General features: G+C 42.2%; 1 protein-coding gene across 1 annotated transcript in view; it reads left to right on the top strand.

The window, feature by feature from the left end:
• Nucleotides 1-1,687: 1,687 nt before the first annotated feature.
• Nucleotides 1,688-23,586, top strand: part of Fsip1 (fibrous sheath interacting protein 1) — a 123,272-nt gene continuing 101,373 nt past the window's right edge. Inside the window, exons 1-9 of the mRNA XM_028766841.1 lie at nucleotides 1,688-1,786; nucleotides 5,271-5,403; nucleotides 6,689-6,869; nucleotides 8,143-8,297; nucleotides 9,535-9,631; nucleotides 18,110-18,202; nucleotides 19,105-19,301; nucleotides 21,703-21,813; nucleotides 23,390-23,536. Coding sequence (XP_028622674.1) covers nucleotides 1,692-1,786; nucleotides 5,271-5,403; nucleotides 6,689-6,869; nucleotides 8,143-8,297; nucleotides 9,535-9,631; nucleotides 18,110-18,202; nucleotides 19,105-19,301; nucleotides 21,703-21,813; nucleotides 23,390-23,536 — 1,209 coding nt within the window. The 5' untranslated portion in view covers nucleotides 1,688-1,691. The remainder of the gene's footprint in view (nucleotides 1,787-5,270; nucleotides 5,404-6,688; nucleotides 6,870-8,142; nucleotides 8,298-9,534; nucleotides 9,632-18,109; nucleotides 18,203-19,104; nucleotides 19,302-21,702; nucleotides 21,814-23,389; nucleotides 23,537-23,586) is intronic.

Genomic DNA, 23,586 nt, shown 5'->3' with positions numbered 1-23,586 from the left:
ACAGTGCCATTATGTCTTCTCTTGCTCTGGCACTGGTGTCCCTGGATTCCCTCAGTTACATCTCTATGCAGGCTGCTAAGGGGTAATTCTCATCAAGAAGTAGACTACTTTCTTGCATGTTTTGGATTTCCCAACTTTCAGAAAAGGGGAATTTGGAAAAACATAAATTTCCTGGGAAATACATTAACTGTGAAGATGGAAGCTGGAGCAACGTTTATCAGGGGAAAGGTGGCAAGACTGGAGAGGCAGAGAGGTTAGCAGTTTGGTCATTCAAGACTTGTGGGCATTGAAAGGTCTCTAAGTGGAGGGTCACAGAGAGCCTGGAGCAGAGGCCTGGCAGGATTAGGCTGAGGTTCTGAACACACGCTGTAGGATACTATCCGTCAGTATACAGGCCGTTCAAGGGAGGCTCCCACAGAGGAAAGTACAGGTAGACTATCACAAACATCTAGGCGAGCGTGGGAATCCTGCAGATGTAAGGAGCATTTGGATTCTGATGAGTCTGAATGCAGGTTTGGTAGCATTTCAGACTTGAGGGTGGTACCAAAGTTGCTGAGCTGAGCCTGGGAGGATGGTGTGAGGAAGATGGTATAGGAAGGGCTGGAGTGAGAGGGGACTGTAGAAAAGTGGTTTGATTTTGATCTGCTAAGTTTTCGAGGGTTCTCATGCCTTCCGAGCTTCAATAAAGAAACAGGGTTCAAGGGAGACAGACCTGGAGACAGAAACAGAGGATCAGTAGCACACAGATGGCATCTACAGACAGGGTTTTGCACTCTGAGCCATCTTAGCTGTGCTCTTTGGGCAACTCGAGTTATTTGCTCTGATGAAAAAGACTAAAGAAGCACTGTATTTGTCCCAAAGCATGAGGATAGAGAAGCTCTGAGGGTGACAACACCTTGTAAACAATCGAGGGCCATTCAGACTGAAATGCAGCAGATGTTGCAGTGTACTGAGGATGAAGAAAGAACATCAGTTTGGAGATCCAGGCAATGAGTCCTAATGCGCGGTACACAGAGAAATTATAGGCAAATGTGAAGGTATACACTGCCATCATAATCCTGTTTATTTTACTACAGCCCAGTGTTTACAAGACACACACACACACACACACACACACACACACACACACTATACAATACACGGTATTATACATTATACACATTATTCTATATTATATACACACTTACACACATATTATATATATTATACACACGCACACACCCAGAGCTCTCCAAATTTGACAAGACCTTCACATATGAGATCTCTCTGAGGTGCACATCAGTCTTGCAAGGAAGGGATGATAGTGATATGGGAAGTAACTGATCTGAGAGGGCGGCTGGCCTGTAGAACATCCTAGCAGTTGGTCAGAGCTATGTAAACATGGGATCCTCATTTCGGAGGCCAACCTGAATATGAACAAACCATTCCCTACTCAGAACATTCACTACAAAGGAGATTATAGGAGGGCCACAGCCGTACCCCCTCCAACTCAGAGTAACTTCCGGTCCCCGATGCCCAACTCTTGAAGGTATGGGACCTTTACACCTATCGCGAGACTGTGATCCGCGCGTGCTTCTAGTTGCCAGGGCAACAGCGTTCCTTGAGGCAGCAGGAGACTGCTGCCTCTTTCATCTTCGCAGAAGAGGCGGTGGCGGTGGCGGGAAAAACCGGTCCCCTTCGAAGGGAAGTGGATGACACTCGAATGTCAGTGGAGCCAGTCAGTGCCTAGGCGTCCAGCCTTCGTCCCCATCGAGAAGTTGAGGGACCGCATGGACTACGGGCAGAGGTTGGTAGCCGCGGGGCGTGGCGGAGGACAAGGTGAAGTCGTGGCCTGACAGAGGGTGAGCAGACAGACTCGGTCCCCGGGCACGGTGGGTGTGGCCTGTTCGCCCAGGCCAGCGTCGGTGGCCACAGGGGCGTGGCTATGTTTGCGAGTTTCAGAAGCTACTTCCCCTGCGGAAGTCATGATCTCTGCTGAAAACTCTTCTGCATTAGTCCATCTTTAGGAGCCTTCTTCCCACTGAGGTCTGGAGCACTAGTCAGTAGCATAGACCTTAAACAGCACACAGTTATGACACAGAAAAAATGAAAGTAGAAAAAGTTGGTAAACATTGATCTGGGACTTAACCTTCCTTATGATGGAAGAAATGTAAACCAAACGTATAGGTAGATACCTTTGGACATCCACCAGCCTGGGGAATATGACTAGGCGTTTCAGACGATCAGACAGGGAGCAAACGATCTGTGGATACAGGCAGTTTTGCCTCATCACACCAGATCATGTACTATGTACGTGAGCTGATAAAAACAAATGTAATAAAACGTTGGCATGTATGAGCAGTTATTTGTTACCATTAGAATCTGGTCTCATCTCTACTTCACTGAATAGCATAAAGTATTTTAATTTTGATTCTTTTGATACCATAAAAAAATGCCTCGTGGATCACTAAGTGAGGAAATGTATGAAACAAACATTTGTTTTTGTCCCAGTTACTCTTCTCACTGTAGTTCTGCAGAAGAGTGATTACTAATAACCATGCAGCAGAGTCAGAGATTCATGTCTTGAAATCTACTCTGCTAAGGAAACGAATCCATTGTTTTTCAGTTTTGCCTCAGGCAAAGATTTTAGGACGAGGGCAGAAAGCAGCCATGTTCTTTGCCAAATACACGAATGTTCTGTAGCCCAGTTGCTAGTATTGTCTCCCCCTGGAACCTCTTGAGGTCTGTGGGCCTCTGCAGTCTGCTCTGCTCTCAGCACTATTGCCATCTAACCTCCCGCTAGGATGGCCCTTTAAGCTCTGCTTACAGCATCCAACCGCTTTCCTAGTTCAGAGTCTTACAAAGAAAGCCTTCGATTGACTCACAGCTTCAGAGAGTTAGAGTTCATGATGGCGGAGCAAAGACGTGGCCAGCAGGAACAGCCGAGAGCCCACATCCTGATCTGAAAGTAGAAGGCAGAGCTAAGTGGGAAGGCGAGAGTCTGTTGATACCTCAGAGGGTGCTCCCTCTGCCCAGGAAACACCTCTTCCAATAAGCCTATACCTCCTAACCCTTCTCAAACAGTTCTACCAACTGGGAACCGTTCTCATCCAAACCACCACACAGGCTTAGTATATCACTGATTTCCGTGCAAGCTATCCTTGCATCTCCTTCCAGTTCCTGGGAGATTGCATATTTTATATTGACTCATTACTTTTAAAAATCAGTTTTTACTTATATCAAAATAATATGATCCAAATGTTAAACTGTAGTATAACATTCACGATGGAAGAAATAATTGAGCAGTTCCCGGTCATATTTTTCTGGAGACAGCCGTCTTGAACTCTTAAATATTATAATTAATTAACTATTGTTTGGCTTTATCAATTTCTGACTGCCCTCTTTGACTTCCTATTATAACAGATTCTCTTACACCCCTCCTTTTGGACACTGTTTCCCATCCCATATCCTCAGTGAAGGCATACTCAGTGCGTGTGTGACTTGGTGCACAGTGGGCCATGCTCAGTGCACATGTGACTTGGTACACAAAGGTCCATGCTCAGTGTGCGTGTGACTTGGTACATGTTGTGTACCTGCTTGCTTGTGCAGCTCTTCATTTTTTCCTGTGGCGTTTCTGTGTGACAAGTGATTTCTTAAACACACAATGCACCTATCAGATCCCATTTCAATGGTCTGTATTCTGACTTCTTTTCCAGATGGCCAAATACACAGATAGTCTGTCAGTTACATTTTCTGTGACCCATGGTTTATTTAATTTGATATGTTTTGGAGGAAGCATAATAGTAGCTGACCAGTTTTTGAAGCAGATGGAAGGGTTTCTGGAGTCTTTTAGCTGATCCACGGCACAGCTAGGTCCCCGTGCCTTGACCCTTTTCTGAGATGTATTATATTGGCTCTGCCACATCCTTCCAGTTCCCTGCTCCTCTCAAGCTGCAGTAAGCCCTCCTTGACAGGATGCATAGGGCATGGAAAAGACATTTGGCCTTTTAGTGACTTACGCTTTTCGGTGGTGATGTGACGGGGCCTGGGTGATCCATCATCCCACAATAACAATGTCAGACCCTTCCTGAGTGAGCCCAAACACTTTTACAGAGTGTGAATAATGTTGACATCAATGCCTTTTTCAGTTGCTGAGTGGGAAGAGTGGACCGACTGTTCTCTGAAGTAGCAGCATTGGCACATTGAGCAGTTAAAGGGCAAGCCATATTATTTCTGTGTGCCCAAGGGAAGCTCCAGCTTGGTAATGTTTGTGCTTCCTTCTGTGTGCAAGGCCTCTTTGGACTCCGAGTCTATGGGCCACCAAAGAACACGAAAGACAAGCCACTTTGTAGAATAAGGACACTGCAGTTTTAATGCTTCATGTAATTATGAGCATTTAGAAAAGACTTGGCAGGAGATATCTATTCATATTTAAGCTGGAATCTTCCCAGTTTCTTCTAGTTCACAGTATGCCTGTTGTCCCACCCTCACCAGGCAGGTCTAAATCGGTCTCTTTCAAGGGCATGGTTTGGAAGGATATATCTGCAATGTTTGTCTTCTCCCTCCAATTTAAGCTGACCTGCCTAGTTTAAGCTAGTCTCACTTCCAGAATCCACACCAGACACACAGTAGCTAGGGTCAGGGCACGTCTGTGATAGTGCCCTGCATAAAGCCCTTGAGGAGGTTGACAAAGTACAGCTGGATAATGCAAGTCTGTCCGCTAATAAAGGATGTAGGTTTTAGTCTCTTGTGCTAGTCAGAAGCAGAGCTGCAGATTTTCAGAGGGGAGAGCTGATTAGGAGAGGGCAGTGCTGTGGAGGAAGGGGCTCCAGAAAATGTGGCTCGAAGGAGAGAGACATGTGAGCCGTGTGGGAGGACCTGGTGAGGCTTATGTGGAACAGGAAAGGCTGGAAGAAGGAGAGTGAGCTCAGAAGGAGGTAGCTGGGAGGACTTAGCAAATCATCGATGGAGTGGGTCTAGGCTGAGGGAGGAGGCCTGGGAGTGTTCTTCTGGGAAGAGCAAGGATGTGGCATGTTTTTTGATTTTTTGTTTTGTCTTCCCTGCATTGAGATAGTGACACAGCATTCACATCTGCCTTCCTCACCAGCTGCTATCAGTATCTGATGCATAATCCATGTACGTAAGATTCTTTTGGTGACATTACAGAGCGCTTGCATGTGTGACTCTGGACAGAATAGGTTCTCAGTACAATTGACTGTAAACATAAATTGACTAACGAGCCCTTTAGGCCTCTAAGTCACTTGCTTCTTAATTCTTTTGGCTTGATTTAGGACATCAATGGATATTATAAAGGGAAACCTAGATGGAATTTCAAAACCAGCCTCAAGTTCAAGATCACGTCCTGGGAGCCGAAGTTCAAACGGTTCTCTGGAGGTGCTCTCGCCAGAACCAGGGCCTGTCAAGGTAATCTGCTTGGAAAGGGACCCAGCTCTCAGCCACAGCAGTTAGCATCCATTGAGATGGCATTTCTGTAGATTGTTCAGGACGAGCACAGTCAGTTCTTTTTCTCTCCCCTCTTCTTTCTCATTGGGTATATTTAAAAAAATCGACACCAAACTTTGTTAAGGTTTATGTGCTGTTGGCTTCATAAGGAAACTTTGTATTCCAGTGTCTAATATACACCCACTGGCATTTACTATGAAAATGATTCAGTATTAAGAAAATAGGTGGCTCAGAGGCTAAAGTTCTTGCCATGTAAGTATGAGGACCTGAGTTGGAATCCCCAGAACCACATAAAACTGGGAGTGGTGGGACACATCTGAAGTCCAGTGCTCTTCTGGTGAAGTGGAGGGGTTGGAGGCAGAATTCCCCGGAGCTTTTGGCCAGCTCACCTGGTATACATGGTGCCTAGAAACAGAGACTCTGATGCTTGTCATGAAGAGAGTGTCACACCAGTCAGTTTACTTCTTAGTATCACATAACTTCCATCCTTGAGGTTGGTACTAGGGGTGACCATTGCTATGGTAGAGTGTTGAGCGTGTGGGTACCGCTAGTGGCTGAGGCTGGAGGGAGGGCTGGAGTAGACAGTCCTCCATAGAGTTCCTTGGAGAACTCAGCTCTCCGTGGGATGTATTTACTTCTATTGTGACTCTCATCGCCCTGTGTAGGTTTCTGAGTTTTTCAAGCTGTCTTTCTCTTGACTCCTCCATAAATGTCCCTTTTTGTCCTCTCTCAGGAAGACACAGCTAGACCAAACTGCTGTTTTCAGAATGACTTTTGCTCAAGTAGAAAGGGAAGCTGAAACAAAATAGGAAGCTAAGAATAACCGAGGCATACGAGTCACATTAGAAGACTCTTATTAGAAACACATCTCATTCAAAATAGGCATGTCTGAGTCACTAAGGTCACTCAGCGGCTACACAGGGAACAGCTGCTGGGGGTGGCAGAGAGCAGCGCCTGAGCGGGGCTCATAGGGGCCAGGTTCAACTCTTCCCCAAGACTGTGGGACAATGGTATTTACTTGGTGAACTATTATTAAATTTAATTTGCAGTTAAATTGCACTTCATTAAAGGCCACACATTTCTAGGAATTTTAACACTAGCATGTGTGTCTACATGTTTCTTTATATGCTTTTATTCATAGAATGTTAAATTCTATGAAGTGTGAAGTTTTATGAAAGTACAGTGTCTTTTAAAAATGTCTTTGAGTATTATAGTTTGGAAATTCTTTTGTTGAAATTATCTTTAGATTGACATGGTAAACAAGTTGAATTCTGGCAAAGAGGGTCAGACATCAAGCAGTAGTGTGGAAGAAAGAAGGAATAGCAATGATGATAAGTGGGCAGACGACTCCAAGACAAAACCAGCCAAGGAGAGCTCAGATGAAGACTCAGACCTGACACAGCCTCAGGTGACCCCTGAGCATTCAGGTAGGATGACACGGGGTAACCGTCTAATCATAACTGCAGATACTGTATTTAAAATATTAGAAGTATAATTTTTACAGCTGAGTAAAGCAATAAAACAAGAAAAGACAGCTTTTAGTGAGAAATTCACCTCTGTTTTTATGTATATAAGACCAGTAAGAGTATTTAAATACATTTACAAATTCAATAAAGCATGTTACTTAATAAAATAAAATGATTCTTGTGCTCATATTACATTCATCAAGGGGATTATTTCTGTATCGCATGACATAATTCATGGATTACTTTTCATGGCTGAACCTGTAGACTAAGCTGTATTGGGTCATTTATCAATACCCTTTAAGAATAACTAATGGTGATGAATAGCTGAGATTTTAAAAGATATTAAATTCATTCTGGCCAGATTGAGTTAGAGGAGCAGTTCTCAGTTGTGACGTGCAGAACTCCTGGGATATGGGTGTCTCAGACCCTTGGGTGTCTCACTTCATCATGACACGGAAGTACTGTTTGCATTTTGGCCTGCCGTACAGGCATTTGTAGTGACACTCAGAGGTAATGGTGCATAAGCCGGCCAAACGGCCAGGCCGGGCAGTGGTGCCAAGTTGTACAGGCTTGCAGTTGGTAAGAAACGTCTGAGGGAGTTGAGATTAACTGGGCCCAGTTCCCAGGATCAATCATTTTTTTTTTTATCTTGTGTGAGTTAGTTTAAAATCCCTGGCATGTGTGGACCACCTATGGACAATGAGCCTGGGATGCCAGGATTGAACTAGGCAAGCAGCATGATTTTAGAAACCTCTTTATTAGAGTAATATTCTTTTTTAAAAATAATTTACTCCTTTTTTCTTAAAAAAGCTTTTTACTGTGGCTCACTAGTGCATGCCTGCACTGTCAGTTGGTCAGAGTCACTTTAGCTGTCAGAGTCTCTGCTCTTTATTTTATATGTTTCCATATAGGCAGTCTAGCAGAGTGACAGAGAGACAGCTTGGGACTTGAAATCACAATAGAAGCACTTCTGTGCTCAGTGCTGTAAGTTATTATCCTCTGGAAGGGTCTAGTCATCCCACTGGACCCTTCAGTGTATGTCTCTCAGCATGATTAGGCATTCATATGAAAAGACACTCAGTGTTCACGAAGTTGGGACTCAGTACTAATGTCGTAGGTGTCACTGTTGGCTGTAAGTATTGGTTGAATGAATAAAAAGTAAAATCAAAACAAAACTTTGCTGTTTTTTTTTTTATTAAACTTCAAATCCATTTCTACCTTCAACACAATGCAGATGATCCCAAATTAGAAGAGACGGATGCTGTACTTCAAAATGCTATTCGTAAGATGCACAGACTTGACAAGATATTGGCCAAAAAACAATGTAGAGAAAAGGAAGTTAAAAAGAAAGGTCTAGAAATGAGAATTAAGCTGTGGGAAAAGCTCAAGGTAAGAACTGTAAGAGTTAGTTTCCTCTAATGAGAAGAAAGGCGTGGCCCATGGGAGAGTTAATGTGGTCCTGCTGTTGATTTATTTTGCAAAAGTAGTGGCTGTGTGTGTGTGTGTGTGTGTATTTTATGGAACCAGGGAGGATAATTGGTCTGTGACATTCCAGTCTTTGGGCCCTGCTCCGGCATGTTCATTACCCATGGTACCAGCAAACCTAGACTGGCCTCCCTCCATCTCTGACTAGGAATAAATAGGATGGCTACTTTTATCAAAGATGTAGGCCTGCTCTTTTTTCTTTGAGCTTATAGTTTGAAGATCAGCACACACAAAACACCTTGTTGGTTTGTTGTTGATTAAATAAACTTTGGGACAAACAAGTTGTGGACTTGATACTTCATGTGCTACTCAGATTCTCCTGAGAAGTTAAGCGGCCTAAGCCTGAGCCGTGCTGCGTCTGCCTCCGTGTCTCCACATTTCTGTGCCTCATTCCCTCGGCCATCACTGGCCTCCTATTCTCCCTGGCATTGAGAGGTTGACGTTCAATAAGTGTTGGCACTGTCTCTTAGAGCCACTGACTCACATCGTGATTCATTCCTTAAAGCAGAGCAGCTGAGTGAGGGACCCCAAAGTAACTCACGGGTTGATTGTGACAGTCATCCCTTGTCACTGACTGACTTTGAGGGTGATTTCCTGGGCAGTAACACGAGTTAAGAATGAAGCGAGCAGAGATTCATTTGTCTGAGCGTCCTAGAAAGACTGACGGGGCAAACAGAAAGCTGCAGCCAAACTTAAACAAGGCCAGTTGACATAATTAGCAGAAAAAGTGAATCTGTTTTTTGCTGAAACAAGAAGCAAGGTTTAATTTATGTTGAAATAAAAATTACAAATAGAAGCATAATAAAATATGAGGCCAACTCTGAAATTTCAATTTAATGGGGGTATCTGTGGATAGCTCTATACATCAATATATACATATATGTATATAACTCACTATATAAACACACATATACATATATGTATTACCTGTAGATAACTCTCTCTGTGTGTATCTAATATATATGGAAACTTCTTCTGTTTTGAGAAACAGGAAATATTAACAGATTTCCTAGTTAAAGGAATGCAAACGGCCGAACCTTCCTGCATGTACATAGACAATTGAGAACGGGGTTGGACTAAAAACCAAGGGGCATATTTGCTTTCCTTTTTCATGTTTAAACTTAAACTGTTCTTCCCTCAGTCTGCAAAAAACTCTGAAGACTTGGAAAACGACGAGGAGTTGGGAAACACAAAAAAGTTTTTGTGCTTGACTTCAAAATCTGCAGGGGCAGCAGCTGGTGAGTAGAGGGAGGGGCGTCTTGTGCTCTCACCCCATCTTGGGCTGAGATGTCCTCTTCCCTGTGAGTGTGACCCTCTAAAGAGCTAATGATTGATCATGTTAGGTGGGATTAGAGGGAAGAGTCTGAATGTAGGTCTGTTTAGTGTTTTAAGGGCTGTGTCAGGGGGAGAAAGAGAGCCGAGGAAACCCAGAGATAGGCCCTGGATGTCTTTACACTCATTTCCTGTCCCTCTTAGAGTCAAGATGCTATTCATGCCCTTGGTCTCTGCCTGCCGGTGTCCTGTGCAACTCCTTTGTAAAAGTGTATTGCTGATTTGCCCATTTCTTGTGATATCACAGTCCTACCTTTAGAGAGCAGCCAAGTTTGCTTCTTCCTTTCTTTGCTTTTCGTTGTCTCCCTCCACCCTTTCCTCTCTTTCTTCACTGTAGGATAGTTTCAGAATCTCTGTCCATATATCACAGAGTTGGTATTCCAGTTTTGTGTGGACAGGATGCTCTCTCTAAGAGATCCTCTGGATTCTCTGAGAATGCTGGCTTCCTGTTGTCCTCTACAAAGGGCCTGTTCAACATTTCAGACCCCCAAACGCTGCTGGATTCAGATTCTACATGGTTCTGAGTGGAAGTGTAGTTTGAGGGACAGCACTTCTTTACATGAGTTCCTTTATGGGCCCAGCACTGAGAGCTCAGAACCTTGAGCAATTAGGGTTTACAGTGCACCAAAGTTTTCTCCTAGAGGCTGAGTGTTCCCTGTGCGTTGCCCCTTCTGTATTGAAGGACTAATTTGTAAGTAGACTTTTCAGGTCTATACGTTTTTTAATGAAAGTGATAAGACATATACTGGAAAAAAAAGACAGCCTATTAAATAAAAGGTTCTGGCAAAAGATAATAGCCATCTGCAGAAGAATGAGGTTAGTTACATCAATCTCTCTCACCCCACACAAAAATCAATTCAAAGCAGATCAAAGATATTAATTTAAAACTCTAAACACTGAAAATACTAGAGAATATTAGGAAATAATATTCTAAATTGAACCCCAGTAGTACAGAAAATAGCTCCAAGAATTGACAAATGGAATTTTGAGGAGTTATAAACACTTGATGGACCAACAGGAAGGCTCAACAGGGAAAGACACTTGCATCCAACAACCCAGTTCAACCTCTAGAGCCCACAGCGTGGAAGGAGAACTGACTCCTGCAAGCTGCCCTCTGACCTCCACACACCACACAGACAGATGTATGCACAATAAAATATATGTGTGTGTATAAATTAAAATGTTTCATCACAACAGAAGAAACTACAAATTAAACAGATAGCCAGCAGAATGGGAGACACATTTTTTTTTTTTTTACTAGAACAGACAGTTCTCAAAAAGAGAAGTACAAATGACCAGTAAATATTTTTAAAAAGCATTCAGCATTCTTCATTATCAAAGAAACACACTAAAAACTGTTTAGGTATTCTATCTCCCCAAGTCAGAATGGCTGTCTTTGAGAAAACAAATGACAGCAAATGTTGGTGAGGGTGTGGAGAAAAAAAGAACTCTTCCTCACTGTTGGTTGGAGTATAAACTGGTGAAGACATCTTGGAAATCAGCATGGAAATTCCACAAAAACTAAAACTAGAAATCTATCGTCCAGCAACACCACTTCCAGGCATCTACCCGAAAGACTCCATAGCCTACCATAGAAATACCTGCACACTTATGTTTGCTGCGGTTCTATTCACAACAGCCAGGGGATGGAATCAGGTGAGATAGCCCAACCTCAGAAAGACAAAGAGTACATGCTCTTGTTCATATGACGACCTAGATTTTCATTTTTGTATATGTGTTTATGTGCGAGTGAGTGTGTGTAGAGATCAGAGAACTAGAAAAAGACCCAAAAGAAGGGAAAAGCAGCTTTGAGGGAGGCAGCTGGTGAGGGTGATAGAACACAGAACACCGAAGCAGGCAAAGCCTATGGAGTATTCTCCATGAGGATTCCCTTCTTCCCAACTAGGGTCAAACTGGCATAAAAACTAACTGGTGCGCTTACACCTACCCATAGATCTTTAAATAAATAAAGGGTGCCTGTAAGTGTCACTAGGAAAGTAGGGACCCGCGTGCTTCCTTTTCTTGCTGTGACCAGGCAAGTGCCAAGTATTTGTACACCGTCCACTAGGTGGCAGCATCTAGTTGCAACCCGTTTTTAAAGGCGCAACACTCTTAGCCTGGAGCCTAGTTTGACTGGAACTTAAAATTACACACCTATCATTAGTCCCTCATGATTCACAGACATCTTCCCCGAGTGACAGTTCCTCAGAGGAGACTCTACCTGCTTCTTTTGCTGCTGTCTCCTTTTTCTTCTCTATGACGTCTTTAGCATTTACCTTTTAGGCCACACAGTTTCAGTCTCTTTATCCTGCCTTCCTACTATCCTTATGTCTCTATGGTGTAATTGTGTTAGTTATCTATTGCTGCATAACAAATTCTATCAGAAACTGGTATATTAAAAAAAGCATGTATACTCTTAGAATTTAGGCCATTTTGGAGGAGTGTGGCTGGGTGGTTCTGACTTGATTTTCTCATGACCGTAACTTGATGGTTAGTGTTTCTCACTTTTGGCAGGGCCTCTTAAGTTTCTTACTACCTGAGTTCCACTGTAGGATACTTACATGTCCTTGGCTGCTTGTACCCCTTAACATGGGTAGTAAGGACTCAGTAACTGGGTTGTTTTTAGTGTTTCCTTGATTACTAGACAATATTAACAACAATATAGTGTTTTCTATACTATTGCTCATGTATCAGGGAGTTTTGGCAGGTTTCATGTATTTATTAGTATCCATTGGCTTTATGTAGTTCTTCGCTGTTACTACCTCAGTTGGTGACTATGCCAACACATTTTCACAGGTTCTAAATGAAATGCAGAAAAGAGTAACTTTTTATAAATTTATGATTAATTACAGTTCAATGTATAATTTTAATTTTACCTGATTACATAGTGGTTTATAATTAACTAGATCATGTTATTCATTCCGATTATCTTTAGTTTGTGTGGCTTGGCTCTTGTTAATTTTGAACATGTCAACCAAAAAAAAGTGTTAATTTTTGTGTCTTCTTCAATAATTGTTCCCATTCTCAACACTGTAGACATACTGTTGATGGTTATTCAGTCCATTTCAATAGCTATTTAAATTATTATAGATTTCTTTCTTGATAAAATTAATGTTTTTAAATTAATAGATTTAAATAATGAATCTATCTTTTGTTCCTAGGTCAATCCTCCTTGGTAATGGAAGATTATTCTTTTAATTGGTACTGATTTGAATGGCTGAATTTATTCAGAAGTTTTATTTCTATAAAGCAGGATTAGAGGCAGAGAGATGGCTCAGTGGTAAAGATGCTTGCTGATAAGCCCAACAAACTGAGTTTCATCCCCAGAACCTACAAGGTTGAAGGAGAGAACTGGCTCCTTCAAGTTGTCCTCTGACCTCCACATGTGTACTGTGGCACAAGCTTGCCCCTCCCACATATATATATCTGCACACATGAATAAATGAATTAATCAAAATGCAGCAGGATTAGGTTTTGTGTATATGTATGTATGTGTATGTGTACATGTGTGAACATTTGTATGTGCGTACATGGATGTTGTAGTGCGGGGTGGAGTAGGACTGGGAATAGTGGGTGGAAAAACCAGCTGGCTCAAGTTGTCTCTTGGAGGCTGTTGTCTGACTTGTCAGCGTCTTTCATGTCCACTGTCCTTCATTTGCTGGTTCCTCTGGAGTCAGCTTGGGCAGGACTTTCTCACTCTAGGCTCAACGTCTCTACATACACCTTAAAAAGAATCCACTAATGTAGCACCTCAAATCAATATTTTAATAGTAACTTTCCATATTGTATGTATTCTTGCTGTGACTAATTTTCTGGTTTTCCCTACTTAAAAAAAAATAAAAAGGAGATTAAGATAAAAGTAAGCAGTCTGGAGAGATGGCTCAGCGGTTAAGAGCACTGACTGCTCTTCCAGAGGTCCTGAGTTCAATTCCCAGCAACCACATGGTGGCTAACAACCATCTGTAATGGAATCTGATGCCCTCTTCTGGTGTGTCTGAAGACAGCTACAGTGTATTCATATACATAAAATAAATAAAATAATTCTTTTAAAAAATAAAGAAAAAAGTAAGCCTGAGCCAGGCGTGGTAGTGCATGCCTTTAATCCCAGCACTTGGGAGGCAGAAGCAGGTGGATGTCTCCGAGTTCAAGGCTAGCCTAGTCTATATGAGTTTCAGAACAGCTAGGGCTATACAAAGAAACTGTTTCTCAAAACAAACAAACAAACAAACAAATAAACAAACAAAGTAATTAAACTAAAAAACAAAACCAAAACAAAAAAACAAACAAAAAAGAAAAAAATATGCTTTTAAATTTTAGCCCAACTCCAAATTCACAGAAAAGTTACAAGGACAATACAGAGATTTTTTTTTTCCTGTATACACCACCCCATCAGGAGTACCTTCCATGTCTATGGTATGTTTGAAGTGAAACAGTATCAACATGGTCTTATTGATCAAAACCCAACTTTATTCATGTTTCTTTAATTTTATCGAATGTTGTTTTCCTGTCCCAGAATCCCATGCAGGACACTACATTGCATTAGTGTCTCCATAGACTGGTCTTAGTTGGGATGCTTTTCATACTCTCCTTGTTTGTAATGGTCTTGGGAGTTTTGGGGCACACTGGTCTGGCATTTTGTAGTGTGTCCACTGGTTGGAATTGCTCTCATGATTTTCCCATGATTAGACTGAACTGTACACTCCGGGGAGGAGGGTGACAGAGCCAAAGTGCCATTTTCCTTACACCACAGTGGTAGCAAGCATACTGTTAGTACCCCTTCCCAGCTGAGGAAGTGTCTGTCAGAGATTCCCACTGGACAGTCACTCCGTTTCCCTATATTCCAACTGTGACCTTTATGAGGAAGTGTTTATGTACAGTCTCTGTTTGAGGAGTGGGGAGCCATGCTTTGCTTCCCTGAAAGCAGAATGTGGGCCTATGTTATTCCCGTTTAATCTGTAGGGGGATCTTCTCTCTCACTCATCTCTGTCAGTATTAGATTGGTGTTAGTGGATGTTAATTTTATTCTTTGAGGTAGAGTTCAGTACTACTTATTGTATTGGCTGCATTTTCCTGTTTGGCTGTTAGAAGGTCTCTTAGCTGGTACCTGCATCTCTTTGACCCATTTCTGTCACTGTGGGATTTGTTTTGTTTCTCTTGCCAGGCTTATCTTCTCTTTTTTGCTTCTGACTCTTCTGTATTTGCCACCTGAGTCTTGGGATCAGCCATGTCTCTAAGGATCCCAATTCCTGTTACTGGACAGTGATCTTAGACATCAGGATCTGGATGCTAGGTACAGTTTACTCTGGGAAAAGAAATGAATGTGCATATATGAACCCATTATATATATGTCTATAAGTATGCCTGTATGTAACCATCCCTGTTAGAGCTAAAACTGAGTTCACACGAAGTCCTCTGTCTGGCTGTACTTCATCACCACCTGGACCATTATGGCCCAACCCTCTTGCTTATCTGTAACTCTGTATTCCAACTGTGAGAAACTTGTTCCCACTCTCCACTGTTTCTTTATGTAACTGTGCAATTGCGTGGTATACAGACAGTATTGTTAGTCGGTGGAGAACACTTTGATCATCTGGAATATCATTCTGATGTTTAGTTTCTGTTTCCTTCAGTCCTATAGCTTCATTTGTCAGAGTTAGAGTGTTACAGTAAGTGGTACCTTTCATATGTTTCTTTTTAATGAGGTTCTTTTATACATTTCAATTGTCTTGCCACATTTCTGCATTCAAGGTGTGATTTCTCCTAAGCGATTTAAAAAAAAAAACCAAACAAACCTGCAAACATTGATTTTCTTCCTTCATGCTCCGATGGTAAATGTGTTTAAGAAAGATGTAGTGCTGTGCATTCACAGTTATAGCATTACATAGAATAGTCTTACTGCTCTAAAAGAACCCTTCGTGTAAAAAGAGTTGAAATCCTCACTTAACTCTCCTTCCCTTCCCAACCTTCTAGCTTCCACTAAGTTTTACTTTCTTCGTGGTTTTCAAGAATGTTGTATGATTGGAATTCCCTCTCCTCTAAAAAAGCCTCTCCAGATTATATTCTTTCACTTAGAAGTATGTGCCTGTGTCTTTTCTGACACGGTAGCTAACTTTTTTTGTTTGTTATGAATAATATTTCATTCTATTGGTTGCTACTTGTTCTCGTTGCATTTTTGTTGCTATGATAAAATACCCCAACAAAAAGCTATTTAGGAGAGAAAGAACATTTGTAGTTCATAATTCCTGGTTACAGTCTATCAGTGTGAGGAAGTTGCAAGGGGAGAAGCTTGAGACGGGTGGTCACATCACACCCACAGTCAAGAGAGAAGTGTTTGCATGAGCCCTCTTGTTTACTTGTGCTTAGGTTGATTTCTCTACTCCTAGACAGTTTAGGATCCTCTGAGTAGGGGAATGGTGCCTCCCACAGTGGACTGGGTCTTAAATCAGTTAACTTAAGGCAGTCTACCACAGACATGCCCACATGATTTTAGGTTGCGTCAAGTTGACATTTAAAGCTAGCCATAATTTGTTCTTCAGGAGCTGCCAACCTTATTTATTTATTTATTTATTTATTTATTTATTTTGAAATGGAGACTCTGACTGGGACCCGAGTCTTAATGATTCAACAAGGCTGATTGGCCAGTGAATCTCATGGATCTTTCTGTCTCTGTCTTTTCCAAAGCTGGGTTTACAAATATGCACCACCACATTCAACTTTTTTTGCATGAGTTCTAGAGATTGAATTGAGGTGCTATGGTTGCGCAGTGGGTACTTTACCAACTGAGCTGTCTTTCCAGTCCCAAAATGTTTAACTTTAATGAGCAATTTATCATTTTTAATTTCATGAATAGTATATGATCTGTTTTTGTTTTGTATTGTTTTGTTTTGAGATACAGTCTCACAGTATAATTCTGGTTGGTCTGGAACTCATTATGCAGGCTCTGTTGTCCTCTAACTCAGAGATCCATCTGGTTCTACCTCCTAAGTGGTGGGATGAAAGATGTACACCACCACACTTGGTTTGCTATGTTTTTTAAAACAAAAGATATCTGTGACATAAAATGGCAGATTCAACATGTCATGTTAATGCACAGAGAAAATTGATTTTGAAGATTATCTTAGTTAGGTTCTATTGCTATGGGAGAGCACTATGACCAAAAACAACTTGGGGAGGTAAGGGTTTATTTCAATTACACTTTCAGGTACAGTCCCATCACCAAGGGAAGTTGGGACAGGAACTCAAGGTGGGACGGAACCACGAGGCAAGAGCTGATGCAGAGGCCACAGAGGGGTGCTACTTACTGGCTTACTTCTCCTGGGTTTTTCAGGTTGCCTTCTTATAGACCCCAAGACCACATGCATAAGACTGGTACCACTCATTATGGTCTGGACCTTCCCACATACTTGTCTATAAGCAAATCTTAGACATTTTCTTAACTGAGAGTCTGTCTTCTCAAATGACTCTAGCTTGTGTCAAGTTAACATAACTAGTCAGAACAAAGTTATACAGTAATTAAATTAGCTGATACAAAAAAAAAATCACCATGAAACAAAAATGCAGTGTCCTATTTACTTCGTGGAGCTTAGCTCAAGAGAAGGAATTGTAAGAGAAGAACGCCAACTTCCACGAATCTCCCAAATGTACTCTCTGTTTTAAATAAAAAAGCGTTCGAGCACATGTGCCCACTTAGGTGGGAGTGCATGCCATGGCTTGTGTGAGAAGGTCAGAGGACTTTGTGGAGTCGGTTCTCTTTTTCTTGGGATGGAGCTCAGATCGTCAGGCTTGCTCAAGTGCCTTGGCTCCCCAGAGCCATCTTGAAGGTCTTGTCTTTGTCTTTTTAAGACAGAGTCTCTTGTAGCCCAAACTGGCCTTGAACTTGCTGTCTCTCAGAGGATGACCTTGAACTCAATTTCCTGGCCCTCTTGCCTTCTCTTCCTATGGCTGGAGTTGCAGGTGTTTGCCACCATGCCTTACTCAAAGACATTTTGTTAATGGCCGACTATACATTTAAAATCTTCAGCTTTGAGGCCTAAAATAAAAGGGAATTGCATAGTTCTGTTGCTGACTGTGCGCATAGTATCACAAGCACGGGGGTCTGTGTAGGTCATCTCTAGAGAGAGGTGCTGCTCTAGTGTGCTCGCACGCATCTAGGGAAGTGCTGTGTGGCTGTCTTCAGCGGTTCATCTCTGTGGTGCATGTGAAGACGGCCTGATTGCTATATATAGGAATGCCACTGACTTATTTTTTCTTTAACAGCTCCTGTGTATGGAGGGGATTGAGGAATAGTAGAATGAGTATTCAATCCTCTCTCTTCCTTCAATGTCGATAACTTTATTTTGTGGAGACTGAACAAGTGTTTTTTGTTTGTTTTGTTTTTGTATCAGTAAAGCCATTGCACTATGAGTTCGAAGACGCCCTTTTCTCAGTGTTTCATACTCAGATTCCTCCAGAAACTTACGAAAATCACATGGAGAAGGGTATGTTTAACTTGTGTGACTATACAGATTGCCACAAGGGGGCGATAGCTGTATACAGAAATAGTCATGGATTGGAGGGGGCTTGGTATAATTTAATCAGCTAAGAAGTAGTAACTAGAGTTCAAGGTGAGGCATAAGGGCTGAGCATGTAGCTCAATGCCACAGAACATGCTAGCACAAAACAGACGTGGCACACAATCCTTTGTGAATTGGTCCATGTTGAGGTTACTTATTGAAACTTCATTATTGCATTCTATTTCTGGATCTTTGAAAATTTGCATAATAGTTCTGAAAAAAGTAGGCTGAATACTCCCTGTTCCTCAGGCTCCTAGGTGCAGGTGTTGTCTCATAGATGGATCATTTGGGGCCGGACACCCACCTTTATCTGTCCTCAGTGTTTTGGCTGGTTGTGAGAGATGAAGAAATAGTTTTATTCAGGGAAGAGCCCCCAGTTGGTCATCCAGTACCAAGTGGTCAGCCCTGAAACCATATCATACAAGTAACTTTATGTAGACTGACAGGTTGCATTTATGATATTTATGATAAATATCTCTCAATAATGAAAGGAAAAGAGGCCATGATTTGAGAGAGAAAGCAAGCAAGGCAAGTACCTCATTAGCAGGGAGGTTAGAGGTAGGAAAAAGAAGGGTGAAGTGATGTAATTAGACTTTAATTGAAGATGATTTTAAAAAGTAGACTGCAACTGATAGAAATTTGGGTTATGGAGAATAGGGAGAAAATAAGCCTAAGCCAAACAAAAAATTAAAACTACTTTTCTGGGTCTAGAATTTAAAAAATACTTTTAAAATATGTGTTTCTAAAACATATTTTAATGTATATTTAAGGTGGATTTTTAGTACGATTCAGAATTGTAATTGTGAGCTTATTTTGAACTTTTTCAGTACTAGATTTTACCTGTGATGTGGAGAAAAGTGAGCCATTGATCAAAACAGAAAAACAACCATTTTCAAATACAGAAGCGATTGAGCCTAGGAGTGAACATAGCCAGGGTTCCATCAGGCAGAACGCTGAACACAGCCAGGGTTCCATCAGGCAGAATGCTGAACACAGCCAGGATTTCATTAAGCGGAACATTGAGGTGGGTAGCTAATGATTCAAGAGACAGAATGTGGGAGAAAGCCAGTGGCAGAAAGAGTCATAGTAATTTACTTACTGTCTCTCTGGGTCCGAGTGTGGATAGTGTGTGTGTATGTGGGTACACATGCCTGTGTGTGAGGAGGCCAGAGGAGGAGGTAGGCTGTCCTCATCTACCACTCTCTGCCTCTGTTCCTTGAGACAGGGTCTCTCACTGGACCTGGAGTGAGCCTGGTGACTACCAAGCCCAACAGTCCTCCTGTCTCTGCCCCTGACTTGACGTTTGACGTTCTAGGTGCCCACCTAGCTTTTTACATGGGTCTTGGGGATTTGAACTCAGGTTTGCATGGCAAGTACTCCTACCCTCTGAGACATCTCAGCCATTCGGGATCTTGAAATAGACATTTTATCAAGATGATTGTGTGCATAATTGATTTAGTATATATAACCAAAAGAAAAGCTTTTTAAAATAACCCGTGTCTTCACTGCTTTCTCATCTAATTACATCACACCTCCCATCTTGCCCTGCTTCCTTCTATCCTAGTTCATCTCTTTCAAATTTGCTGCCTGCAACTAGAATTTATTTTATCACTTTCTGAAATGGAAAACAGCTTTGATCAATACGTCCCCTCCAGATTTTAACTTGCACACCAGTAAAATGTGTGTGTTTATTTACTGAGTCATTTTTATTATAATACTGATTGTGTAGCTACTTTGTTTAGAACTTAGGATGAAAAATGCTCCTGGCAGAGGAGCCAGGCTGGCTTGGAGAAACCAGCTGGTAATCTGCCCTCCCTGCTCCTCCCAGTGCTCGGTCACTGCCCTTGATTCAGAGGCTCAGCCTTGTTGCACCACAGGTCAAGCAACCTGATTTGATTTGTCTTTAAAGGAGACACAGAGCAGTTAAGGGTGTGGGGACTCCTGTATTGGCCTGGGATGCTAATTAATTAACCTACGAGAAACATCTGTGGGGTGGCCAGACGCTCACACTAACTGCTTGGACAGCTGGTCATTGGGAAACCACACTGGCAAGTGTGAAGTATCAGCAACAGCGGGGTTGTGTTTCCTCAGCTCAGGCCAAGAATCTGTTCTTGCAACTGGCATGCTGTGCCAGGCAGCTTGGTCCCTGAGTCAGGTCTGCCACCGCCAGGCTGGCCTCTCTCTGCCACTCTCAGTCTTCTGTGCCTCGTGTTTGCACTATCTCAGGGAACCTTCTCCAATTTCATTTGGCCTTGTCCCTCTGCTGGCCCATCGGGTCTTGATGTACTGTTTCCTTTTCTAAGAACAGCAGAGTTTTCTCTGAGCTCTTGCTGGTATGCACAATTGCTTCAATATAGTTTCTCCCTCTTTCCCTTTTATGACACCAATAGAATCTTTATTTAAATGCCTTATATGATATTCTAGAAATTAATTCATTTTTGAGATAAGGTCTTGTGGAGCTCAGCCTGGCCTCAAACTTACTTGGTGGATAGTTGAGGATGACCTTGAACTTCTGATACCACCCCACCCCAACCTCCACTTCCCTAGTGCTGGGATTATAAGTGTGGACCATGAAGCCCAGCTCTAAGAGGTGCCAGAGATTGATACAAGAGTTTCATTCATGTGAGGTAAGTCTGATTTGTATGTCCAGCCCCAATATTCTAGAAATTTAAAAGCAGTTTCATTAAGTGAATGTGTGATACCAGAAAAAGTCCAAAAGAGTCCTTCGACTGTGTCTCAGCAAATGCTTTTATGCTTCTACCTCTGTATATCCATATCTTCTGCATCTATACCCTCTACATCTATACAGCTGCATCTCTATCATCTAAATCTATATATTTGGAGAGAAATTTGAAATAAACTTTCATTTAAAGATGTTTATGTAAAAGTGACTTTTGAAACAACTAATCAGAAGGCCTGCTTGAGGCCAGTGAGATGACTCAGTGGGTAAAGGGTGGGTGTCCAGAAGCCCGAGTTCTATTCCTGGGCCCATATAGTAAAAGGAGAGAACTGACTCCTTCAAGATGACCTCTGATCTCCACATGTGTGCTGTAGCCAACACATGTGTAGGTGTGCATTTGTACATGCACACACATGCAGACACACACAGACACACACGCACACACACATGCATTTACACACACACACACAGAAAGAGAGAGAGAGAGAGAGAGAGAGGGAGGGAGAGAGAGAGAGAGAGGGGAAGGAGAGAGACAGAGAGAGGAAGGGTTGCTTTTACTGGAAATATCTTTGGAGAATGACTATTTAAAAAGATTTGTCATAAAATGAAACTACCTGGCAAATCAGAATGTCTAACCTTTCAAAGTTTAACTTAGTATATCTACTTTGTAGAATTCTCACTTTTTTTTTTTACTGGACTACACGTTGCATTGTATGCTTAAATTTCTCACTAATACATCCTGTAGTTGGCCAAGCATTCCAGAAGCCCGGTGGTTATGGTTGAAGGAGAGAAGAAGAGGCTGGATGAGCTCCTGAAAGGCTGGGATGATACAGACTCAGGATTGTCCAGTTCTGAGGTGTGCAAGCTGGATGGATTGTCGACGACTTTCCCTTTCCTTACCATCACTGGGCTGTCAACCTATTAGTTCAAGTGTATAGTCTTTCCAGTTAGAAGACATTCTCTGCATTAAAAATCCTAACGTTTTCAAATGTATTATTGGTCAGTTCACTAAGTCTGTAAAGTGGCATGCTAGGCTTAGTTCCTGATGCCATAAGACTGTGTTTCTCTATGCCCCCTCTTCATCCATCCTGGCTTCACAGTATCTCAGTGTGGTTTTTAGAATCCTATAGGATGCTATTCTATTCCTGCCCAGTCAGTCTTTTCCATCCAGTTCCCTGGGGACCTGGGAAGAGCCTCTACTATAGGAGAAAATACAGATATTTTTAGAGCTGGGGAGTGTTCCACAGAGTGCAATGGACCACTGTTCTTACAAGTTTTCCTGTTAATTGTGTAGGCATGGTTCCCCCCCACACCCCCCCACACAAAGAAACATGCTCTTCCACGTTACCTGAAGCACTTGGCACTCTGGTCTGACTTTTATCTCCCTGGGCTGAGTAAGGCTATGATAGGACTGGTGCTTCTGGACCCTGCCCACATCCTCTTTTATCTGCTACCTGCTTGTGTGTCAGATTGCCTGCAGCCAGCTGGAAGCCCAGGGCACACAGGTGCAGAGGATAGCATTTACTGGAGGTCCAAGGGCAGTGTGTGTGTGGCAGCTATGGCCACAGGGGAGGATGTACCAGGGAACGCTAAGGTCCATGACTACCCTGGCTGCCAGGATCCTGCAAATTTTTGAGAGAAGCTAGAAAATCAGATTTTTAAATGGGAAACATGTGTTTTAAATGTCAACAATTAATTCCTTGAAAAAATCCTTTGTGGGAAAACATAATACCCCTTCTCCCACTCCAAATTCAAAGCAATAGCCAGAACCTCACTGAACACAACCTCTGAGGGTCCTGTGGGAGCTGGGTGCAGGGACGGAGGCAAGGGTGGGTGAAGCACACTGCAGAGCACCAAGAAATTCTGAGGTTACTGCAGCTTTGCTAACCATTGTCTTATTAACCAAAATCTTGTAGCAGAATAGACGCCCAGGCTTCGTTTTTTAGGTCTGTTACTAACTGTGAAGCTGGCCAGCCAGTTTCTGTTGTTGGGCAGTCAGTTTGTGGTCCTCTCAGACAACTGTTCTTGCTATGCTTTGACAATGAAGTTTTGTGATTAATATTATTTTGGCATATTGGCTTAGTATTTATGTTTTATCCTGCATATTTTAAGCTTTATAATATCAATTCAAACTATTTTTGTTATTTTGAACTATTTTTTTGTTGTTGCTTAGAATGGCTACTGATAATATTTAGGACATTTCCTGACTTCAAGTTATGTATTTAATGGTCACATTTGATCTCTTTTATCCATTTACTCTTTTCTCCTCATGTTATTTGGGAATCCAGTTCTATTTATGACTTGATTTTGTTATTATCCCTCAACTTCCTTGTGTTTTGTAAGCCCTGGGCTCTGGTGGAGAGGTATAAACAGTATGTTTTGGTGTGAGACTATGGTGTGGAAATGACCTGCTCACCTTGGTTTTCTCTTAGGGTGATCAGTGTGGTTGGCTGGTTCCAGGAGAAGGCTATACCCTTGCAGCCACCGAGTCTCAGCAGCTCGCTGAGATTGACATAAAGCTTCAGGAACTCTCTGTGGACTCTTCCACCATCTTCAGCCTTGAAAGTCAGGGTGATACGGTATGTTTTTTCCTTCCTTCCTTCCTTCCTTCCTTCCTTCCTTCCTTCCT

This window comes from Grammomys surdaster, unplaced genomic scaffold, assembly GCF_004785775.1.
Source record: "Grammomys surdaster isolate TR1022 unplaced genomic scaffold, NIH_TR_1.0 170, whole genome shotgun sequence".
NCBI classification, from domain to species: Eukaryota; Metazoa; Chordata; class Mammalia; order Rodentia; family Muridae; genus Grammomys; species Grammomys surdaster.
This window is presented reverse-complemented; position numbering and strand designations above follow the sequence as displayed.